Here is a 22,109-nt window from a genome sequence, read left to right as displayed (position 1 = left end):
AGGCTTGATTGACAGTTTGAGGATCCAATGGAGTTAGGTTTTGTCACAAGCTCTTTAAAATCCTTTTCATTCGTTAAATATTTGTAAAACCCACATACAAGCGTAAATGGTGACCTATTTTTATTTTTTTAATAACTAGTGCTTTATGTTTGACTGAACTGTACAATTGTGCTTATTTGTTGTTCAATAAATATTATTTTATATAAATATGTCCATTAAGTAATATGGATTGAGTGAACATTACATTAATACGCCATTAGATGGCGGCAACACTTTACAGGAGAATGAGTCAGTGAAGCACAAGAGACTTTTAAATTGAAAGGAACTTTTGCAAAAGGATGTTGTTTTAGCGCTGTGGTGCTATGGAAAATTCCCAAAGCTGTAAAAAAAGATCGCTTTCCTCAGCGGACATTCAAACGGACTTGTATAAAGGATATAATATTATGAACATTGACTTGAAGAATGAATGTAATGCAATATACCAGACACAGGTAATAGCCTTCTCTCTCTCTCTCTCTCTCTCTCTCTCTCTCTCTCTAATACTGTAGAAAATTCAATGTGTTTCAATGAAGCGACTCAACGTTCCTTCGTTACTAGTTCTAAAGTGACGTTTTAGAGTTAGCAACGGAGGCTTGGTCCAACTGTCAAATTGAGATTTGAATCCGTGGCGGAAGGAAGTAGTGCTGCACAAAAGAGGGTTTTAAAGACACTCAATTGTTGTTCTTATTTATTTACACACTCGTGCCGTCGAACTGTTGTATAAACGCAATATCACACGAGTAGCCGTGCGATATGGCTGTATATCAGCACGCGGTGATTACCTATGGCACTCGGCCTGCGGCCTCGTGCCTACGGACGAATCACAACGTGCTGATATACAGCCATATCGCACGGCTACTCGTGTGATATTGCTCATATATATATATATTATATATATATATATATATATATATATATATATTATATATATATATATATATATATACACGGGCGGACTGGCCATCTGGCATACCGGGCACTTTCCCGGTGGGCCGATGTGCTTTTTTGGGCCGACGGTCGCCGACCGCATTAAAAAAAAAAATTCTCTCGGCCCATGAAAAGGCCCATAAAAGATCGGCGGCCGCGGCCCAATGTTTTTTCATTTGACACTGGGCTGCTGGCCCAAAAAATTTTAGTCAAAAATATCACATATACTAGTTTTTTTTCCTTCTGACAGACGCGGCCCGGCCCATGAAACCTGACGGCGGCCCATTGGTTGTTTTCTTGATTGACACTGAACTGGCCCAATCATATCTTTAAACAGCACCATCTATAGGATTTCTGCCTGCACGCAGTTTCAGTGTGATCATGGAGAAGAAACGTAAAGGGGGTGCAGAGAAGCTGCGTGACAAAAAAAAACAAGCTCTTCAGGCAGATGCTGCCAAATGTGTTAAATTGACACAAATGTTTTCAGTAGCAGGAGCTTCACCAGCTCCCGTGGCTGATGAAAGTGGCGGTGGTGTCGGCGGCAGTGACATTAAGAGTAGTGAAGAGGAGACTCAAGAGGAGAGGGACAGAGATGAGGGAGTGAGGGTAACGTTAGAACCTGCGGTAAGCCTTGATAAAAATGAGCCAAAAACAAGTGGTGGACAAACTGCTGATGATAACACTACAACAATAAAAGAGAGGCAAGCTATGCTATACACTGACTGACTGTATGATGGCAGTTTGGCGAAGTGTGCAGGTGTAGAAAGCCATAAGGTCGGAGCAGCTAGTTAACAAGTATCAGTTGACCTTTAAGCTAGTTGTTTTACATCTTCCCAGCTAAGTAAAATATTTTTTTATATATATATTATGATGATGATCCATTGTATTATTGTGAAAACGTTGCAATTAAAGCTCATGGCCTCTTCAGTCATGAAATTATACATATAACTACTAATAAGTGTAATATATAACTATATAGTCATGAAATCTTAACTTACCCAATGTCTTAACTTAATCATCTGCACTGTTAATGCCCTGTGGTTGTTGTACAGTCTAGTTTATAAGGACTCATAGGTGGCAACTAACCATACACTACCATTAAAAAAATTTTAATACTAGAAATTAATACTTTGTTAACACTTTACAATAAGGTTCATTAGTTAAACATTAGTTAATGTATTATCTAACATTAAGAAACCATGAGCAATATTTGTTAATATATTTACTAATATTTGTTAACGTTAATGAAAATACAGTTGTTCATTGTTTGTTCATGTTAGTTCACAGTGCATTAACTAATGTTAACAAGATTTTAATAATGTATTAGTAAATGTTGAAATTAACATTAACAAAGATTAATAAATGCTGTATAAGTGCAGTTCATTATTAGTTCATGTTAACTAATGTAGTTAACTAATGAACCTTATTGTAAAGTGCTACCCATACTTTTAATTCAGCAAAGATGCATTAAATTGATCAAAACTGAGAGTAACGACATTCACAAAAGAGCTTACGACTAATGCACATTAATAATAATGACTTTTTTTAGGGATTAATTAGAATCATCATCATTTATCAACATACAGTGAATCAGCTTGCAGTAGCCTTTTCTTGTTCTGTTCCTTATTTACTAGGTAGGTGCTCATGGACAGTACACAGAAATGAAATTGAGACATCTACACAGCTGTATTTGTTTACAAAATAAGCAATTATTTGATGTTTCCTACATCATATTGTTATGCCAGTGCAATTTTGTGTGCCCCTTTGTCAGAGGATCCAATAATGCTGGACCTGATTGCATCATTATGTTGAAAAAACTCACCCTAGTTTCTCCTCATTTCTTGTTGAGCCAGGTTGAGGTAGCATCCCCAAAAGAGGACAGAGTCAGCGTGAGAGAGGAGAGCAGGGAGCAAGAGGAGTACATAGATTACTTTGTACGTCCTGAGCCTTCTATGCTTCAGAAATTCTTAGATCACCACCCGCAACAGATTTCCAAAAACCCTGTAGTACAGAAGGTATTCACGTGTAAATCCGGAACCAGCAGGAAGTGGCTCACATATTCCGAGAGACATCATGCATTGTTTTGTTATGTGTGTATGGCTTTTGGGAAGACAACTGACACCAGCATATTTATGACTGGAATGTCAGATTGGAGGCATATGCACCAGCGCACAGAGGAGCATGAAAAAAGTGCAGCACATCAAAAGTGTGCCGAAGCTTTTTTCTTGAGGTGCTCCAAAGCAGACATCAGCAGCATGTTAGCTGGAAGTCAGATGTCTGCTCATAGAGAGCAGGTGAGAAAGAGACGGCAGGTGTTGGAGCGTGTAGTTGATGTTGTGAAAGTGCTTGGCAAAAGGGGGTTGAGCTACAGGCACAAGGAACACGAGGCAGCATATTCACTGGATGATAACTCCATAGATCATGGTAACTTCTTGGAATTAATCATTTTGTTAGGGAAGTATGATATCTGCCTCAAAGAGCATTTCAATGATTGTATAGAGAAGAGCAAAAAATTGCACCAATCAAGTGGAACGAGGGGTAGAGGGTCACTAATCACCCTACTTTCTAAAAGCACTATCGATTCTACAATTGATGCCATTGGGCATCTAATTAAAGAGTCCATTGCTAATGATGTCCGGAAAGCTGGAATGTTCTCTGTTCAGCTGGATACCACACAAGACATAACTACTCAGGATCAATGCTCAGTGATCTTGAGATATGTTACTGACACTGTGCATGAGAGGCTTGTTGCTTTAGTGAGGTGTAAGGCATCTACTGGGCAATACTTTGTCAACCTACTCTCAGATGTCTTGGATCACCTAGGTTTAGACAAGGCCCTATGTATAGGCAATTCAACTGATGGGGCGTCCAATATGCAGGGCCAATACAAAGGATTTTCCGCACTTATGACCTCCCAGTCTCCCACTCATGTGCATGTGTGGTGCTATGCACATGTACTCAATCTTGTGCTTGCTGACACTACTCAGGCAGTCATTGAAAGTGGAACACTGTTTAATCTTCTAAACGACATAGCGGTGTTCATCAGGGAGTCTTACCAGAGGGTCAATTTGTGGGAGAAGAAAAGTCAAGAAAAAAGCCACAGGCGCCTCTCTCCAATTGGTGAAACAAGATGGTGGGCCAAACATGAGGCACTCAAAAAAGTGTTTGGACATTTTGGAAAGCCAGAGGATGGCCTTTTCATTGATGTATTGTTCACACTGGAAGCCATCGAAAAGAAGGTGCACGAAAAGCCAACTGTACGTGCCAAAGCACGAGGCTTTAAAGAGGGCCTTCTTAAATATGAAACCGTGTTAACTGCACAGATATTCCTCAGAATATTTGACCAAACTACTCCACTCTCCAAGTACCTCCAGACAGAGAGGATGGACATCCTCTCTACCCATCGAATGGTGATGGCCACACAAGAGAGCCTCAAATGCATAGCCAGGGATTTCTCAAGTGTGAAGGCAGCGGCGGACACGTTTGTGAAATGGACAAATAAAAACATTGAAGAAAGGGAGGAAGGAACAGACATTGAGGTAGAGACTACATTGCCTCAGAAAAGAGCAAAGAAAACAAAAAGCAGGGCTGGAGAGATGGCTCAAGATGAGCCTCTAAGTGATGCAGAGAGAGTGTACGAGGTCAATGTACACCACTCAATTCTTGATACAGCTGTTGAGACCATTCACAGAAGATTTATGACACATGGCACTCTTTTTTCAGATTTGGCCTGGCTGGATCCCAGGAACTTTCAGCAGATCAGGGCCTCTTCTCTTCCAAGTCAGGCACTTCAAGACCTAAGTAAATGCCTCATCAAATTTGACAGCACAGTTACAGTGGACAATCTACATTCAGAACTAAAAAGTTTAGCAGGACAGTGGGACAGGCTCAAAGCATCACATCTGGATGAGTACAAGATCAGAACAGCGGAGGATGTATCAACAGGACAGGAAGAGGAGACTGACATTGTGCATAAAAGCTGTGCCTCCTGCAAAAATTGCCCACTGTGCTGCTATGAAATACTCAGGCGGTTCAACATGTTGTCAGGTGCATATCATCTTCTTGGGCTTGCATATAAGTTCCTTCTTACCCTTTCCCTGACTCAGGTGGCCTGTGAAATAACTTTCTCAACACTGAAATTCATCAAAAGCAGACTTAGGAGCACTTTGTCAGCAAACAAACTGGAGGCATTTATGATGATGGCCACTGAAAAAGATATTCTCATGGCATTGGACTCAGACATAGTCATCGATAGGGTCGCAGAGAAGAGTGAATTATTGAGAAAGCTTCTCTTGTAGCTTAATAAGGTAAGATGTTTTTGAAATGATTATGAAAATATTCAAAGCAATGTAGCAGCTGTCTTATGCTTCCTTTAAACCTGAACCTCTCCCTCCCTCTCTCACTCTTACTTTTATCTAGGAGACATTGATCTTCTGAGTGATTATTTATCATAACTACTCTCTCTTTCTCTCTCTCTCTCACACACAGACACACATACACACACACAATGCTCTTTTGTTTTTAAAGGTTCATCCAAGGAGTTCACCTGCATTCTTCTGACTAAGTGAGTTTACAGTTTATTCAGTGCTATATTTTGGAAAGCAGTGAACATTTGATCAATCATTTATCATGAGTATTTTCTTTCACTCTCTTTCTCCTTCACACACAGGATGTTATCACTTGTTCTTTATTGGAGGAGGAGTTCACAAGCATCCTTCTGACTAAGTGAGTTTACAGTTTATTCAGTGCTATATTTTGGAAAGCATTGAACATTTGATCAATCATTTATCATGAGTATTTTCTTTCTCTCTCTTTCTCCTTCACACACAGGATGTTATCACTTGTTCTTTATTGGAGGAGGAGTTCACAAGCATCCTTCTGACTAAGTGAGTTTACAGTTTATTCAGTGCTATACTTTGGAAATCATTAAACATTTGATCAATCATTTATCATGAGTATTTTCTTTCTCTCTCTTTCTCCTTGACACACAGGATGCTATCACTTGTTCTTTATTGGAGGAGGAGTTCACAAGCATCCTTTTCTACTTGGTAATTTGGCAGTTTATCTAATGCCAAAGACACTTATCCTATGATCAATAATTTATCATATTTACTTTCTCTCTCTGTCACAGTCTTGAGTTTTAAGGATTAATCTAAGCAGGGTTCACAGGGCTCCTTTTGACTTTTCTGAGTTTAAAATTTATTCAACACCACTTTGCTTGGAAAACAGTGATCATCGGATTAATCCTTTCTTATGTCAGTTTATAAACTGCTACTTTTATCAATCACTGATCAATCTTTTACCATCCTTCTCTGTCTCTCTCTCTCTCTCTCTCTCTCTCCCTCTCTCTCTCTCTGTCACACGCACACAGACAAGATGTACAAGGAGTTCACCTGCATCCTTTTTGATTGGGTAAGTTTACAATTTATTTTGATGTACAGTATTTAATGTGTCAACTCTCAGTGAATCTTGCTTACATATTACATGGCGTTAGTAGTTTTAAAGAGTAGGAGTTGGTATACATATTCAGGGCAGGGGAGCGCAAGGACGGTTGGTATTTGTGATCTTATGTGGTGGTGGGCTGGTCTGGGCCAAAATGCCAGGGCCGATTTTGGGTCCCAGTCCATTCATGTATATATAATATATATATAATATATATATATATATATATATAATATATATATATATATATATATATATATATATATATATATATATATATATATATATACACAATACATTGGTATAGAGGGAAAAAAAAACATTGAGGGGGGTGATTACGAGAGGAAGCTGTCACAAAGAGAATGTTTTTGGATTTACAGACTAAATACTTTGTCATCATCAGGGTTGAATGAGGATTTTGATATTAAATCTTTTTTTATAAGGATTTATTTAATTGCTGTTTTTTAATAATTTAGATCTTGTTATTTTACGACTTTATATGTTTCTAGAGTTTTCTCTCGACTTTGTATGTTCTTGTGAGGTTGAGGTGTATTTTTTTTTTTGTATGTCTGTGTATACATACAGTGGTGTGAAAAAGTCCTGATTTTTTTTGCATGTTTGTCACACTTTAATGTTTCAGATCATCAACCAAATTTAAATATGAATCAAAGATAACAGTAAGTAAACGCAACATGCAGTTTTTAAATGAAGGTTTTTATTATGAAGGGAAAACAAAATCCAAATTCACATGGCCCTGTGTGAAAAAGTGCTTACTCCCCCGCTATTAAAACAAAACTTAACTGTGGTTTATCACACCTGAGTTCAGTTTCTCTAGCCACACCCTGGCCTGATTACTGCCACACCTGTTCGCAATCTAGAAATCACTTAAATAGGACCTGTATGACAAAGTGAAGTTAGACCAAAAGATCCTCAAAAGCTACACATCATGTTGAGATCCAAAGAAATTCAGGAACAAATGAGAAAAAAAGTAATTGAGATCTATCAGTCTGGAAAAGGTTATAAAGCCATTTCTAAAGCTTTGGGACTCCAGCGAACCACATTGAGAGACATTATCCACAAATGGTGAAACAGTGGTGAACCATCTCAGGAGTGGCCGGGTGACTAAAATTACCCCAAGAGCACAGCGATGACTCATCCAAGAGGCCACAAGAGACCCTACATCCAAAGAACTGCAGGCCTCACTTGCCTCAGTTAAGGCCAGTGTTCATGACTACACCATAAGAAAGAGACTGGGCAAAAGACAAGTTCCAAGACGAAAACCACTGCTGAGCAAAAAGAACATAAAGGCTCGTCTCAGTTTTGCCAGAAAAAAATCTTGATGATTTTCCCAAGACTTTTGGGAAAATACTGACGGGACAATAGTTGAAATTTTTGGGAGGTATGTGTCCCATTACGTCTGGCGTAAAAGTAACAGCATTTCAGAAAAAGAACATCATACCAACAGTAAAATATGGTGGTGGTAGTGTGATGGTCTGGGGCTGTTTTGCTGCTTCAGGACCTGGAAGAATTGCTGTGATAAATGAAACCATGAATTCTGCTGTCTACCAAAAAATCAAAGGACAATGTCCGGTCATCTGTTCATGACCTCAAGCTGAAGCGAACTTGGGTTCTGCAGCAGAACAATGATCCAAAACACACCAGCAAGTCCACCTCTGAATGGCTGAAAAAAAAAAAAAAAAATGAAGACTTTGGAGTGGCCTAGTCAAAGTCCTGACCTCAATCCTATTGAGATGCTGTGACATGACCTTAAAAAGGCGGTTCATGCTCGAAAACCCTCCAATGTGGCTGAGTTACAACAATTCTGTAAAGATGAGTGGGCCAAAATTCCTCCACAGCGCTGTAACAGACTCATTGCAAGTTATAGCAAATGCTTGATTGCAGTTGTTGCTGCTAAGGGTGGCCCAACCAATTATTAGGTTTAGGGGGCAAGCACTTTTTCACACAGGGCCATGTGGGTTTGGATTTTGTTTTCCCTTCATAACAAAATGAAAAACAATTTCTTTGATTCATATTTAAATTTGGTTGATGATCTGAAACATTAAAGTGTGACAAACATGCAAAAAAAAAAAAAAAAAAATCAGCACTTTTTCACACCACTGAAGAGACTCTTTCCCCTAGACATCATCACTTAAAGACTGTCTGTAACCCAAATTAGTAAATACAAAAAACTCCCAAACCCATTTTATTTAAAATTTAATTGATGTTCAACAAATAAGAAACAGATATAATACTGATAAACAAATGATAAAGCTTGGGTTGCTGAATATTAGATCCCTTTCTACAAAGGCACTTATTGTAAATTATATCACAGATAATAAATTAGATGTGCTGTGTTTGAAAGAGACTTAGCTACAACCAGACAATTACATTACTGTAAATGAGTCTAGCCCTCAAGGTTATTATTATCGACATGAGCCGCGTCTGGAAGGCAAAGGAGGAGGTGTTGCTGTAATTTACAGTAATAACTTCAGTATTACTCAAGTTTTTCAAATATAATTTCTTCGAAGTGATGGTGCTTTATGTAATGTTTGACATTTGTGCTGATTTTGACATTTTTGCTGATTTTCCATCGGAGTTAATACTGGTGGTCAAATTCTATTGTTTCTCTTAGTAAGATGAAAATAATCTGTTATTTAAACTGATTAAATTATATATTAAAAGTGATTAAAGAATGCTCCCTTTACAATAATTGGAAGTCACTCAAACAGCAAGAGTGCTCTGGACTCTCGCCAAAACTCCTGTGAGTTCATGACCTCTTTAAATGTCTAAATGTTTTGATGTTATTTGCTTTGAGCTATTAAACTGGGGGTACATTTTTTTATTTGTTATCACCACAGACCTGGTGCTGCTGAAAGAGGAAACTAAAAAACTGAAACATTGCTCTTGACAGATGACCAAAACACAATTATCAAATTAAATTTTAGATTTCCTGAGGGGGAATCCTCTAATGCAGTAGTTCCCAACCCTGGCTATGATGGGTAATATGCTAAAATGCTTTTGAATAATTTTTTTACCTAAGGAAAACAAAATAAAAAACAAAGTGGTCTGATTTCTTTCTGAATGCAATGTAGATAGAAATAAACATATTGTATGAATCTAAGTATTATATTGAAATTTATAAGCAACAATTCTATACAATAGAAGTTGTAGGACACCTACCACAACCGCTGAATATTTTAAACTATAGCAAAAGGACATTGTTAGGTGCTGCCACAGGCATAAAAAAAAAAAAAAAAAAAATCAATAAAAATCAAGGCAAAAAAGACGAAAGATGAAAACAGAAGAATTGAATATGACCAAATCACTGAACATTGTGGAGTATCTGAAACAGGCCACATTTAGAAGGTCATGTGTACAAACTTAAAAAAAACAAAAAAACAAAAACAAAACAACATTTGAGCAAAAATCCAATTTGGGCCAAATTCATCGGTGACATGAACGTAGCTTTGATTTCACACAGGTAGATAATTTCTGGTGCCATTTTAAATTGCTGAGCCATTTAAAACACTTTCTACAAAAAGAACAAGAATAGGGTCTCACATCTGTGTGACTTTTCATATGTATCTTTAAATGTAATGGCAAAAGAAATTTCTTTTTACACTGATCACAACTAAATGGCCTTCCTCCAGAGTGAATGTGCAGGTGATTTCTTGAATTGCTCCTTTTCATTAAACTCTTGTCACACTCAGATCTTTGTAATTTCTTACTAGAATGAGTTTGCAAATGTAATTTCAGGTCTCTGTGATATCTGAAAGTCATCTCACACCTAAGACAACTGTAAGGCCTCTCTCCAGTATGAACCCTTGAGTGAATGTTAAGGTTTCCTTTAGCTGTGAAACTCTTTCCACACTGAAGACAGGAGAAAGGCTTCTCTCCAGTGTGAATTTTTATGTGAATCTGAAGGTTTGCATTGTTTTTGAATGTCTTTCCACAGTGATGACACATGAAAGGCTTATCTCCAATGTGAATTTCAACATGATTCTTAAGGTCTTCTTTGTTTGTGAAACTTTTTCCACACTTATGACATATATAACTGTTCTCTTTTGAGTGAATCCTCATGTGGTAATTAAGGTCTGCTAAAAATCTGAAACTCTTTCCACATTGATCACATAACGGCTTCTCTCCAGTGTGAATTGACATGTGGTTAGTAAGGCTTACTTTTCGTTTAAAACTCTTTTCACACTGGGAGCATTTGAAAGGCTTTTCTCCAGTGTGAATTCTTGTGTGGCTGTCAAGGCTTGTTTTTTTAGAAAAACTTTTTCCACAATGTTGGCAGGTGTAAGGCTTCTCTCCAGTGTGAACTCTCATATGGACTTTCAGGTTTCCTTTTTGAGTGAAACTTTTTCCACATTGTTGGCATGTGTAAGGGTTCTCTCCAGTGTGTATTCTCATGTGATCTTTAAGGCTTCCTTTCTGAAAGAAACCTTTTCCACAATGTTGGCATGTGTAAGGGTTCTCTCCAGTGTGAACTCTCATGTGCTCTTTAAGTCTTATTTTTTTAATGAAACCTTTTCCACATTGTTGGCATGTGAATGCGGTCTCTTTAAAGTGAATTCTCATATGTATTTTCACGTATCCTTTTTGAGTGAAACCTTTTCCACATTGTTCACAGGCAAAAGGGCGTTCTTTAGTGTGAACTCTCATGTGGGAGGTAAGAGTAGTTTTTTGAGTGAAACTCTTTCCACACTGCTGGCAAGTAAATGGCTTCTCTCCTGTGTGAATTCTCATGTGGTCTTGAAGGTTTCTATGGTTTTTTAAACTCTTTCCACACTGCTGGCATGTGAAAGGCTTCTCTCCAGTATGAATTCTCATAATGTGGCCATTAAGACCTTGTTTATATGTAAAACTCTTTTCACATTGATGGCACGTGTAAAGCTTCTCTCCAGTGTGAATTTTCTTGTGGTAATTAAGGTTTCCTTTACTGCTGAACCTTTTTCCACACTGGTTGCATGTGAAAGGCTTCTCTCCAGTGTGAATTCTTATGTGGGCATCAGAAGCTTGTTTTTGTGTAAAACACTTTCCACATTGAGGGCATTTGTAAGGCTTCTCTCCAGTGTGAATTTTCATGTGGCAATTAAGGTTTCCTTTACTGCTGAAATTTTTTCCACAGAGGTTGCAGGTGAAAGGCTTCTCTCCAGTGTGAATTCTAAAGTGCCTGTCTAGATATATTTTTCTAGTGAATTTTGTTCCGCATTGATGGCAAGTCGACAGCTTTTCTCCAGTGTGAAGTCTCATGTGATAATTAAGGGTTGCTTTTCTGTTGTAACTTTTTCCACACTGTTGGCAGGTGAAATAACATCCAGTTCCTGTCTTCTGAGCTCTTTTTTGTGATGAAGTCTTTTCAGTCTGTGAACACCTAAATGATTTTTCTACAGTTGTGAAATCATGTTTCTCATTCTGATCTTTCTCTTCCATTTTATTCAGTACTTCAGTATCCTCATTCAAGGCCATCAGTTCTAAAGTGAAAAAAAAATAAATGAATACAAATGCAAGTTAAACCCTGTTTAATGGCCCAAAGCAATGAACATCAAAATCAATGTAAAACTAGTCAATTTCAAACAGGTATGGAGTGCCACAGAGCTCATTATTAGGTCTTCTGCTTTTCCCATTGAGGCAGTGGTTCTCAACCCCGGTCCTGAAGTATCCCCAGCAATGCATATTTATTACATAGATGTCTCCCTAATCAAATACACCTGATACAACTCATCAGCTCACTAGTAAAAAACTCCAAGTCAGATAAGAGAGACTTTTTTTTGTTGTTGTTGCAATTTTGGGGGAATTACAGGACCAGGCTTGGGAAGCACGTTTCTAAGGGACATTGGATTTCACAATGTTATGTCAATGATACTCAGTTCTTTAGCCCCTCACAACCTGCCAAAACTTAACAACTCTCAAAGTTAAGTGTATTATGTAAAAGTTGGAATAACTACACATTCACAAAAATGTATATTTTTTTAAAAAAATTTTACCATGTACAAATACATGTTTGCTCAACAGTATTCTCAAAAATATTAAAGCAACATTTTTTACAAAGTTGTCTGGATAAATTTTTATATTGAAAACAATATTTAAACTGTTTGTGCTATTGTGATGAGCCATGCCATTCACGCCAAAATACTGGGTTTTCCAGTACATTGTTTGCGATAAATTGCACTTTCCTAACTTGATGCTGTGTTATTAGTCATAAGAATTGAGTAAAATAACCGTTAGACAGCGGGCAATCCACATATGGTTTTCATAAAGTCTTATGGGGTGTTCACACGAGACGCGACTTGCGCAAATAAATCGTGCCTTTCGCGCGTAGTTAGACGCTTGAACATTTTGAGTTTACTCACTTCATTCGTGCATGAAATTCACTTCACAACAGACGCGAATTCGCGTCATGAGAGGGGCTCTCCCCCTTCTTTAAATATGTGTCCCAGACTCTTCCACACAACTCCTCTGAAGAAATATACAACTTGTCAGCGGGAAAGTAGTTGTATAACACGGTGAATAAGCTAAATTTGCCAGCTTTAGTTAGCTTGTAGTCTCAATATTTACATTTATATAGCTCAAATTGAGTAAAGACCGTTTTTTACAACTTACCAGATTGTCCGAATTCCTCACTCACTCACTTTCTTCCAAGCAAGATCATTTTTATTCCTGTTTCTATTAGGGGTGTCGCAATATACCGGTTTTGACGATAACCGTGATATTCAAAGCATGAAATATCGATATTGTGTTAATTTAGGGTGTGACGATTATACCGGTATTGGCGATAACCACGATATTTAAAATGAATAGGACTCTTATGATATCATGACATGTAAATACTCCAGTGCCAGTACCTGGTTGAGCTCTCAGATGGCAGTATTGCACCTTAAAGCTGACGCCTGTCAAACAAGAAGACGCAGCGCGCAGCTATTCCGAGCATGAGAGCGAGAGGCTCAGTCCACACACCCGAAAAAAATTAAATTAAAAAAACGAAAATTTCAAAAGTATGAACAGCAGAACAAAGCCCCATGCAACAGAAATGTTTTTGTTATACTGACTGAATCCACGTTTAGAATGAATGAATCCGAGCTTCGTTCCTGAATGAAGTCATGAATCAGTCATTTGAACAAATCGTTTGACTCACTCACTCATTAAGACAGTGACTTGCTGCCACCTACTGGCAGTTTAGTTTAGTTTCATATTTAAGGGACATTAAAAAGTTAAAATTAGAAAAATTTATTTAAATATTAAATTAAATTTATGTAGACAAATTGTAAATGCTGTGTAAATATATTAATGTCACTTCTCATTCTGTGTCCCCCCAAGGATTCTATAAATATCGCAATATATCGATACCGTGATATTTTTTGGCCACAATAACCGTGGTGTGAAAAATCCAATATCGTGACAGCCCTAGTTTCTATAAAAGTATGAAGATGTATCTTACAGCGACAGCGAATTGCATCTTTGCTTTGACTTAACATGTAAATCACTTGCGCTTAACGCTTCATTCGCGTCTGGTAAAGTGCTGCACAAAATTTAAAAAATAATAAGAAATAAATGCTCTATTCAAACAATAAAAACTAGTAAAATCGAATAAGAGCAATACAATAAAAAGGCATATAAATAAATAAGTATTCAATTAAAAAAAAATAAAACAAACCAATAAAAGACACAGGACCACACATCTCACGCAGAATAAAAGTGGGTCTTAAGACGAGACTTAAAACATTCAACTGTGGTGGCCGTCCTAGCCTGGGAAGGCAGAGCGTTCCACAGTCTGGGGTAGAGCTTAGATCGGGCCCAACAAATCAAGCCCGACCCTACCAGAGCCCGAGCACGTTGTGTCCGAGCCCGGCCCGGCCCGACACGTCCACTGTAATTATGAGCCAGAGCCCGATTTAAACCCGACCATTTTTAATATGTGGGCCGTTATAACCAGGGGCGGCGCCAGATTTTTTTTTTTTTTTTTTTTTAACGCAGGTGCTGCTGTGCTAGATCATTTAGGCTACAGGGGGGAGCTGCGCAGTTATATAAATTATATAAATACTATTAATAAATGAGCAAAAATTGTCCACTCAATATTAAATATTAAATTATTTTAATTATCATAATTAAAGTTTTAATTTTAAATTGAACAAGCTCAACATTCAGCATTCAATCAAATATTCTTAAAGATTAATTATTATTAATAATGTTACTTCAACATATTGTTATTTCAACATAATATGTGTGTGAGCAACAAGCAAGATGTGCATTTGTAAATTCGGTGACAGCGTGTGTTACCAGTTTCAAAAGGTGTGTGACCGCGGCGCGCCGGCGCCTCCATGTCATAATTACATTGTCTGCTATATTGCTTTTTACGTATTAAATCCAGGTAATTGGATGATGAAAAATGTATTAAAATTAAGATACAATTTATACTAAACGAAATTCAATTTAAAGAAAATATTTCTTCAAAACAAAACTTAAACTAAATGTGCTTATTTAATGGCTAAAACACGTAGACTAAAGACTCTTTTTGTACAAATTGCAGCACATTCATTTAATTCTGAATTTTGCACATGTAAGTTGAAAAGCATTTGTTTGTGCATAGTAAACATCTCTGTAACATTTATCAAGTTCATAATTGTGCGTTCATCTATTAATTATTATCTTAATGAATAATAGGCCTACAACAAGGAAGAAGCATGTAAACTGCGTTGTTTATTAAAACTAGATTTTCCTCCAGACTTGCTCAAAGTTAATTCTCCTGTTTTAATTTTTTTCTTTGCTTCTTCAAGCTCCATGTTGTACTTAAGCCTCGTTTACACTGTTCGTATTGGTCCGACAAGGTTTTGTTCCGTCTTCTGCGCGGTGTCAACTCACACCAGAAGCATTTCAGAAGCGAAGCGGCTGGATTCGCGAGACCACTAGATTAGCCTGGCCAACATTGTTTTCGTTAAATTTTTAATGTTTTTAATGGCTAAATGGTTATATTTTGATTGTAGTGATGTGAAATATCAGCAGGAGTTTATAGGATTATTTTGACTTTATTTTGTATTTGAGCTGCGCGTCAAAAATAGGCGAGGCGCCTATCTTTAGCGAAGCGGCGCAGTGAGCCCCTTCTGGGACGCTTCTCAAACGCACCGCAGCGCGGCTGGTGTAAACACGAGCATTGACTAGAGTAGCCGCGAATCAGCTCCGGTAGCCGCGTCGCAGCCATTACGTGCCGCACACGCGTGCAGTGTAAACGAGGCTTTAAGCTACTGAATAGTAGGCTACAGCACGCACAGCAGGTGTGATGCGTCACGCGTGCGAGACTGCGAGTGGACGAGACGCTGCGCATGACACGTGACGTGCTTTATCAAGGGCCCGGCCCGACCCGGCCCGGCCCGAGGACGTTGGCGGGAAATATCGGCCGAGTCCGGGCTCGGGCAGAGAATCTAAGCTCTAGTCTGGGGCCGACCACAGAGAAGGCCCGGTCCCCCTGATTTTAAGTCTGGTCTTAGGAACCAGTACAGTACAGTAGTCCAGACATGACGAAATAAAAGCATGCATGACTTGCTCAAAATGTTTAAAAGATAAAATAGGTGTGATCTTAGATAAAAGACGAAGATGAAAAAAAAAAAACGATTTTACGACACTTAATTTGTTTATCCAGTTTAAAATCACTGTCTATAGTGATGCCAAGGCTGGTGGCTGTGGGACGCACATGGTTTCTGAGTGGGCCCAAATCAACCTATTGTAATTATATAAAATATTCACAGGCCGATTTGCTTTATGTATTTCCCCGGCGTCAAATCAGGCACATATAAATGTCAGGAAACACGACTCCTGGCTTACATGTCAATATCCATGGATTAGGTTTATTTGACAAGCTGTAAGAAACACTTTTGAGTCCAACCTATAGTGTAATTCGTTTGGTTTACTCGCTTTTTCGCAGTTTCCCCTCTTAAATCCAGTCACGCAACAGGTTCTTTTGCTACTCAGTCCAGCTGAGGGAGCGTGTTCTGGTGGGAAAGTTACGTCGATGCATAACCTCTATTATTATTTACTGCAGAAAGTGAAACTAAAAGCTCAGCAATGACAGCTCTACTTCAAAATGTTATGATAACACTATTTAACCTTAATTTATTACTTAAAAAAAAAAGGATGTAGGTGTTAAACAAGTTTTTTTTTTAAATGAGGAGTTAGCTAATCTTATTACAGAGTGTCTGTTATGCATGATGCGCTATAAATTATTGTGGGGCAAATTAAACTATTAATTTAATTCTAAAAGTAGCCTAATCATCATCATCCAGATCATCGCAGTAGGGCTTGAGATCGCTGGGCCTGGTATATGCTATTTGCAGCACGTTTCTGTATTTGCATGTATTGTGAACTTTTGCAGTGCATGTGTTGTCAAACTGATGAAGATGTTTTCTTTATGTGCTGGTGTTTTTTTCTATTTGCATGTTTTCCTCATTTGTAGCGTGTTGAGCTTATTTGGCCACCGTAATTATATTATATATATTATTATTTTCCCTAATTTAATGAGTGACGTCATAAATGCCCAAAGAGGAAGTACGATCTTTTACAAGTTCATTCGAAGGCAGCAATAGTATTTGTTTGGTTATGTGATCTCAACATGTCTGTCCACATGAGGGACCCACTAAATGCTAAATAAAACCACTTTAATTAGGACTCTCATATGACAATCTTCAAAAATATCATTTATTTCTGTAGAGCTGAACATTTAAATAAGGATCAAATGACTGAGTTCAGCTTTGAGAATGAAACCAACCTGTTTGTTCCTCAGTATCTTCTTGTTTCACACTGAATGTTTCTTCAATCTTCAGGTCTTCACTCTCCACTTTAATAAACGCCATCTTTAAAACGGTCACGTGGATCTCAGCTGCTTCACCAGGAGTTTTTCTGTGGGTATAGACATTTTGTCATGTATAAGATGAGAATAAAGCTAAATGAAAAGTCTCACACTGGTAGCTCTTTGTAAAGACTATATTTATAAAAGGTACAGTAGTCAACATTTGAAGTGGATCAAAACCTTTCAAAGTTGTCCTAAAACCTACTTTTTGATCCACTTCAAATGTTTACTGTACAATAGCTATGTATCTAATTGAAAGATTATTTTGCATAGAAATGCTGAAATAGTTAATAAAACAATGTCATTTTAGCACAGACTTGTGTAATTCTATCTCCCATTGCAAAGTATTATAATGCTCTTAATTTTGTAATCTTACGATCGGCAAACCTGGATTCAACCAGTACCGAATTAAAAAAGCTCTCCGTTATGAAATGTTTCCTACAAACATATTTTCCATGTGTGTTGGTAGGTCACAGCAAACCAACACACATGCACCTAAACTTCAGCTCTGGTCACGTTGCGGGAAAGCACAAACATCAATTTGTGTTGTTGCAATGAGAAAATGTGCAGGGATTGGATTGAACAAGCTCTTTCTCATGAATGAAGGCAGAGAATACTCAGAACCGGATGATGGATGTACACACACGCATACTATTTATACATACATACATAATATATATTTACATGGATCGGTAAGATTTTTAATGATTTTAAAAGAAGTTCTGTCTGCTCACCAAGGGTGCATTTACTTAATTAAAAATACCGTAAAAACAGTAATATTGTGAAATATTATTACAATTTAAAATGACTTTTCTATTTGAAAATATTTTAAAATGTAATTTATTCCTGTGATGCAAAGCTGAATTTTCAGCATCGTTACTCCAGTCTTCAGTGTCACATGATCCTTCAGAAATCATTCTAATATGCTGATCTGCTGCTCAAGAAACATTTGTTGTTTACAATTGTACAAAATATTTGTGTACAATATATATATATATTTTTTCTGGATTCTTTGATGAATAGAAAATTCAAAAGAACAGTGTTTATCTGAAATCTAATCTTTTGTAACATTATCAATGTCTTTACTGTCACTTTTGATTGATTTAATGCATCCTTGCTGAATAAAAGTATTAATTTCTTTAGTTTATTTTCAAAAACAAAAACAAAAAATTCAAACTTTTGAACGGTAGTGTATAATGCTACAGAAGCTTTGTATTTCAGATAAATGCTGTTCTTTTGAACTGTCTATTCATCAAGGAATCCTGAAAAAAAAAAGTACACAACTGTTTTCAACATCATATTAGAATGATTTCTGAGGGATCATGCGACACTGAAGACTGGAGTAATGATGCTGAAAATTCAGCTTTGCCATTACAGGAATAAATTACATTTTAAAATATTTTTAAATAGAAAATAGTCATTTTAAATTGTAATCATTTTTCACAATATTACTGTTTTTTACTGTATGGTTACTGATCCCAAACTTTTGAGCGGTAATGTGTGTGTATATATATATATATATATTATTTATTTTTTTATTATATATATATATTTATATTATTTATTCTTTGTGAAACCCAAAAGCACATTTTATGTTTTTTTTTATTAGCACATTTTTTATATATATATATATATATATATATATATATATATATATTACGGCTGTCAAACGATTAATCGCGATTAATCACATACAAAATAAAAGTTTGAGTTTGCCTAATATATGTGTGAGTACTGTGTGTAATTATTATGTATATATAAATACACACAAATTTATGTATATATTTAAGAGAATTTTGTTATTTATGTACAAAATATTTGTATTTATATATAATACAAATTCTATAAAAATATAAATAAATACATGTACTTGTAAGTATTTCTCAAATATATACATAAATGTGTTTGTATTTATATATACATAATAATTACACACAGTACTCGCACATATATTAGGCAAACTCAAACATTTATTTTGTATGCGATTAATCATTTGACAGCCGTAATATATATATAAAAACATAAAATGTGCTTTTGGGTTTCACAAAGCTTTAAATGGCATGATTAGCCAAAAATATTAAAAAGTAACTTTATATTTAAATTTGATATTTAAGCATATGATTTATTTTTTAATTTAATAACTTGTGGATGACATGAATGCTTTATAAAAGTTGTCATTCCTCAAGTTTTTGTTTTCGTTGTTTTTATTCACGTTCTCTGCCTTAAAACAAAACAAATTTAGCGTTTGTAGCACAATCTATTCGGCAGAACAGCTGTTCACATAGAACGCGATTTTGCTGTTAAAAACGGTAGACGCAGGTCTGTGAAACTAAAAAACACGCCTAAAAGGTCTAGAGATCGTTTACAAAAAGTTACCTTTTTTATTTGCACGCGTGAGACGCTTAAAGACGTTCTTCTGTCGCTAGTTTACATAGGAAAACTATAAAAAAAGTATGTCAGAGTAATGGAAAAGCGCGTTCTGTGTGAACGGACTCGTACACTTTTAACAAGCAGATGTTGAACGCATTGAATCACTAATTCGATTGACTCGGAGTTTCGAAAAGCTCAGTTTCTCCATAAAGACTACTGTTGTGTTTACGAAATGAGACGCACATTTTCTATTACTTATGCGTGGATGCGTTTTACTTAACAATCCTTAATGTTATATTTAGCATTTTATAATGTCACATTCAATGATAATTAATTTTGCATCTATTATAAAAAAAAAAAAAAAACTATAAACTTCTTGAACGGCTTGTACAGATTTAAACAGCTTAACTGTTTTAAAACACAAACCTTTCTTCAGCCGAATCCCAACAGATGCAGGAGCGCGACGCAGCCTTATGACGTCTTCTTTTTCTTTAACTTTACTGGCGGGTTTCAAACCAACTGAAAATGAAAATGAACTGCAGTAAAGATAGTTTGAGGTTCGATATTCAGAAATTGTTTGGCTATAAATCCGTAACGCGCTGTTGTAGACATGAAAATAATATCGCATTACATGTCTTTTTTATTGCATACAAAATCTGAATACAACAAAATGGCAAAAACGTCAATATAAAAAAAGCATCTGGCAAGGAGGGCTCAACACACAAAAAACAAAATTAATAATATAAATATAAACCAATATAAACTAAATTGAACAGGAATACCAATATAAACTAAACATGAAACATAAGATTAACTAAATACGTAATTCATGTAAATATATTTGAAATATATATTTCAATATATGAAAATATAATTACAATAAATTATATAATACGAAAAAAATAGTTTTAATGCATTTTTATTTTTCATTTTACTAAGGGCATCTGAGAAATCTCAAGCAAAGGAGGGGATTTAAGAAATGAATATTTTGAACATTTATGAATAAAGTATTTCGCCAATAATATAATGTTATTAACCAAATAGTACAAAATACAGCAATCTTAGGTTATCCCAAGTATTACATTTTGTGAAGCAAGAGTGAAACCATCAATGACCACCTTTTTATCTATCATCCAGTCCTGCAATGTTCTCCAAAAAGAATTAGAAAAATTTTATGAAAACAAATGAAAAAAAGTTCTGTATCTTCTGACAAATAGTTACAAAAATGACAAGGCACATTTTCAAAATTAAATTTTAAGTGTAAAAAATTATTGGAAGGACATATGTCATTTAATATTTTAAAATGTGTTTGTGTGTGTGTGTAAAGTGTGTTTGCTTTTGGGGGAATAGGAAATCAAAGATGAGCTGCTCTAAAGTATTTAACCATATAATTTATTTATTAAAATTTGACAGGGGTAACATGACTGGATGATAACTTGTCTTGTATATTTGTAATTGCAAAGTTTATTTTCTATATCAACATCACCAACATACAAAGAAGGAAGGACTGCAGAAATTTTGGTGTAAAAAAAGGAAACATCTCAATAACATTTTTATACCAGAGGGTATTGCATTAAAGGGATAGTTCACCCAAAAAATGAAAATTCTATCATCATTTACTCACCCTCAAGTTGTTCCAAATCTATATATATTTCTTTGTTCTTTTGAACACAAAGGAAGATCTTCTGTTTTTTTTTTCTTCTTTGTTTTCTCTTATTGTGACTGCTTATTTTAGGTCATGGGAGTTGCTGTTATTCAAGGTGCAGAAGGGGATCAGATTGAGAAGGCATTGTACTGGGTTTGCAGCCTTTTGTAATGTTTTTGGGTTAAATGGTGATGGTTAGTGAATTGATGTAAATTGAGTAAGATTTTATATTTTTTAATAAGATTTTATAACTCTTCTTCTCAATTTTTGTTTTAAGGCAGGAACACACCAAGGGGACACCAACTAATTAGTTGCTACGAAAGCAGACTGTGGGGTTTGCTCACGTCGGCAGCATCTGGGTCCAAAGTTGCCCTGACACCCCTGCCTTTAGAGGTCCTCTGCAAGGATCCTCTCTCTGAAAGGGGTGGGCACATTTTGTTTTGTTTTCTTTTGGTTGTCTTGTAGATGTCAGTGAAGTTTTGTCCCTTCCTTCAAAAAGATTACTTACCTTGCTGTTGTGAGGCCCAGTTATTTGCAGGTTGCAAACAGGAGTGAAAAAATCAGCCAGAAGTTTGTACATCTGGAAGGTGCAATGCTGGCAGAGTTTGCCAGGAAACCAAGATCTCTGACTGAACTTGATCGCCGGAAAGCAACTGAACTATGGCGATTTCTGCTGTATACAGGAGCACTTATATTGCAGGATGTTTTATCTCAGGAGCATTATCATCACTTCCTGTCATTAACAATCAGAATGACTATTCTCTTGGATGATAATGATGCCAGAAGAGGACACTACCTGGAATATGCCCAAAACCTGCTGGAACACTTTGTGGATACCTGTTCTGA

The 22,109-nt window shown here is 36.4% G+C and overlaps 1 protein-coding gene across 1 annotated transcript; it reads right to left on the bottom strand.

Annotated features, from left to right (window-relative positions):
* Positions 1–9,243: 9,243 nt before the first annotated feature.
* On the bottom strand, positions 9,244–20,075 carry LOC137024953 (zinc finger protein 721-like). The gene is made up of 3 exons (XM_067392926.1): positions 20,045–20,075; positions 17,168–17,298; positions 9,244–11,885 (listed from the first exon to the last, which is right to left on the bottom strand). Exons 2-3 carry the CDS (start codon positions 17,250–17,252, stop codon positions 9,853–9,855), a joined length of 2,118 nt encoding a protein of 705 aa, XP_067249027.1. The 5' UTR covers positions 17,253–17,298; positions 20,045–20,075; the 3' UTR covers positions 9,244–9,852.
* Between the last annotated feature and the right edge of the window lie 2,034 nt (positions 20,076–22,109).

The sequence above is a fragment of the Chanodichthys erythropterus genome, chromosome 8 (assembly GCF_024489055.1).
Source record: "Chanodichthys erythropterus isolate Z2021 chromosome 8, ASM2448905v1, whole genome shotgun sequence".
Classification (NCBI taxonomy): Eukaryota; Metazoa; Chordata; class Actinopteri; order Cypriniformes; family Xenocyprididae; genus Chanodichthys; species Chanodichthys erythropterus.
This window is presented reverse-complemented; position numbering and strand designations above follow the sequence as displayed.

Bases quoted from the DNA above. Each gene is read 5' to 3' on its own strand.
- LOC137024953 (XM_067392926.1), bottom strand. From the start codon at position 17,252: ATGGCGTTTATTAAAGTGGAGAGTGAAGACCTGAAGATTGAAGAAACA. The intron at 11,886-17,167 runs GTTGGTTTCATT...TTTTCACTTTAG, and splicing joins AGATACTGAGGAACAAACAG to AACTGATGGCCTTGAATGAG.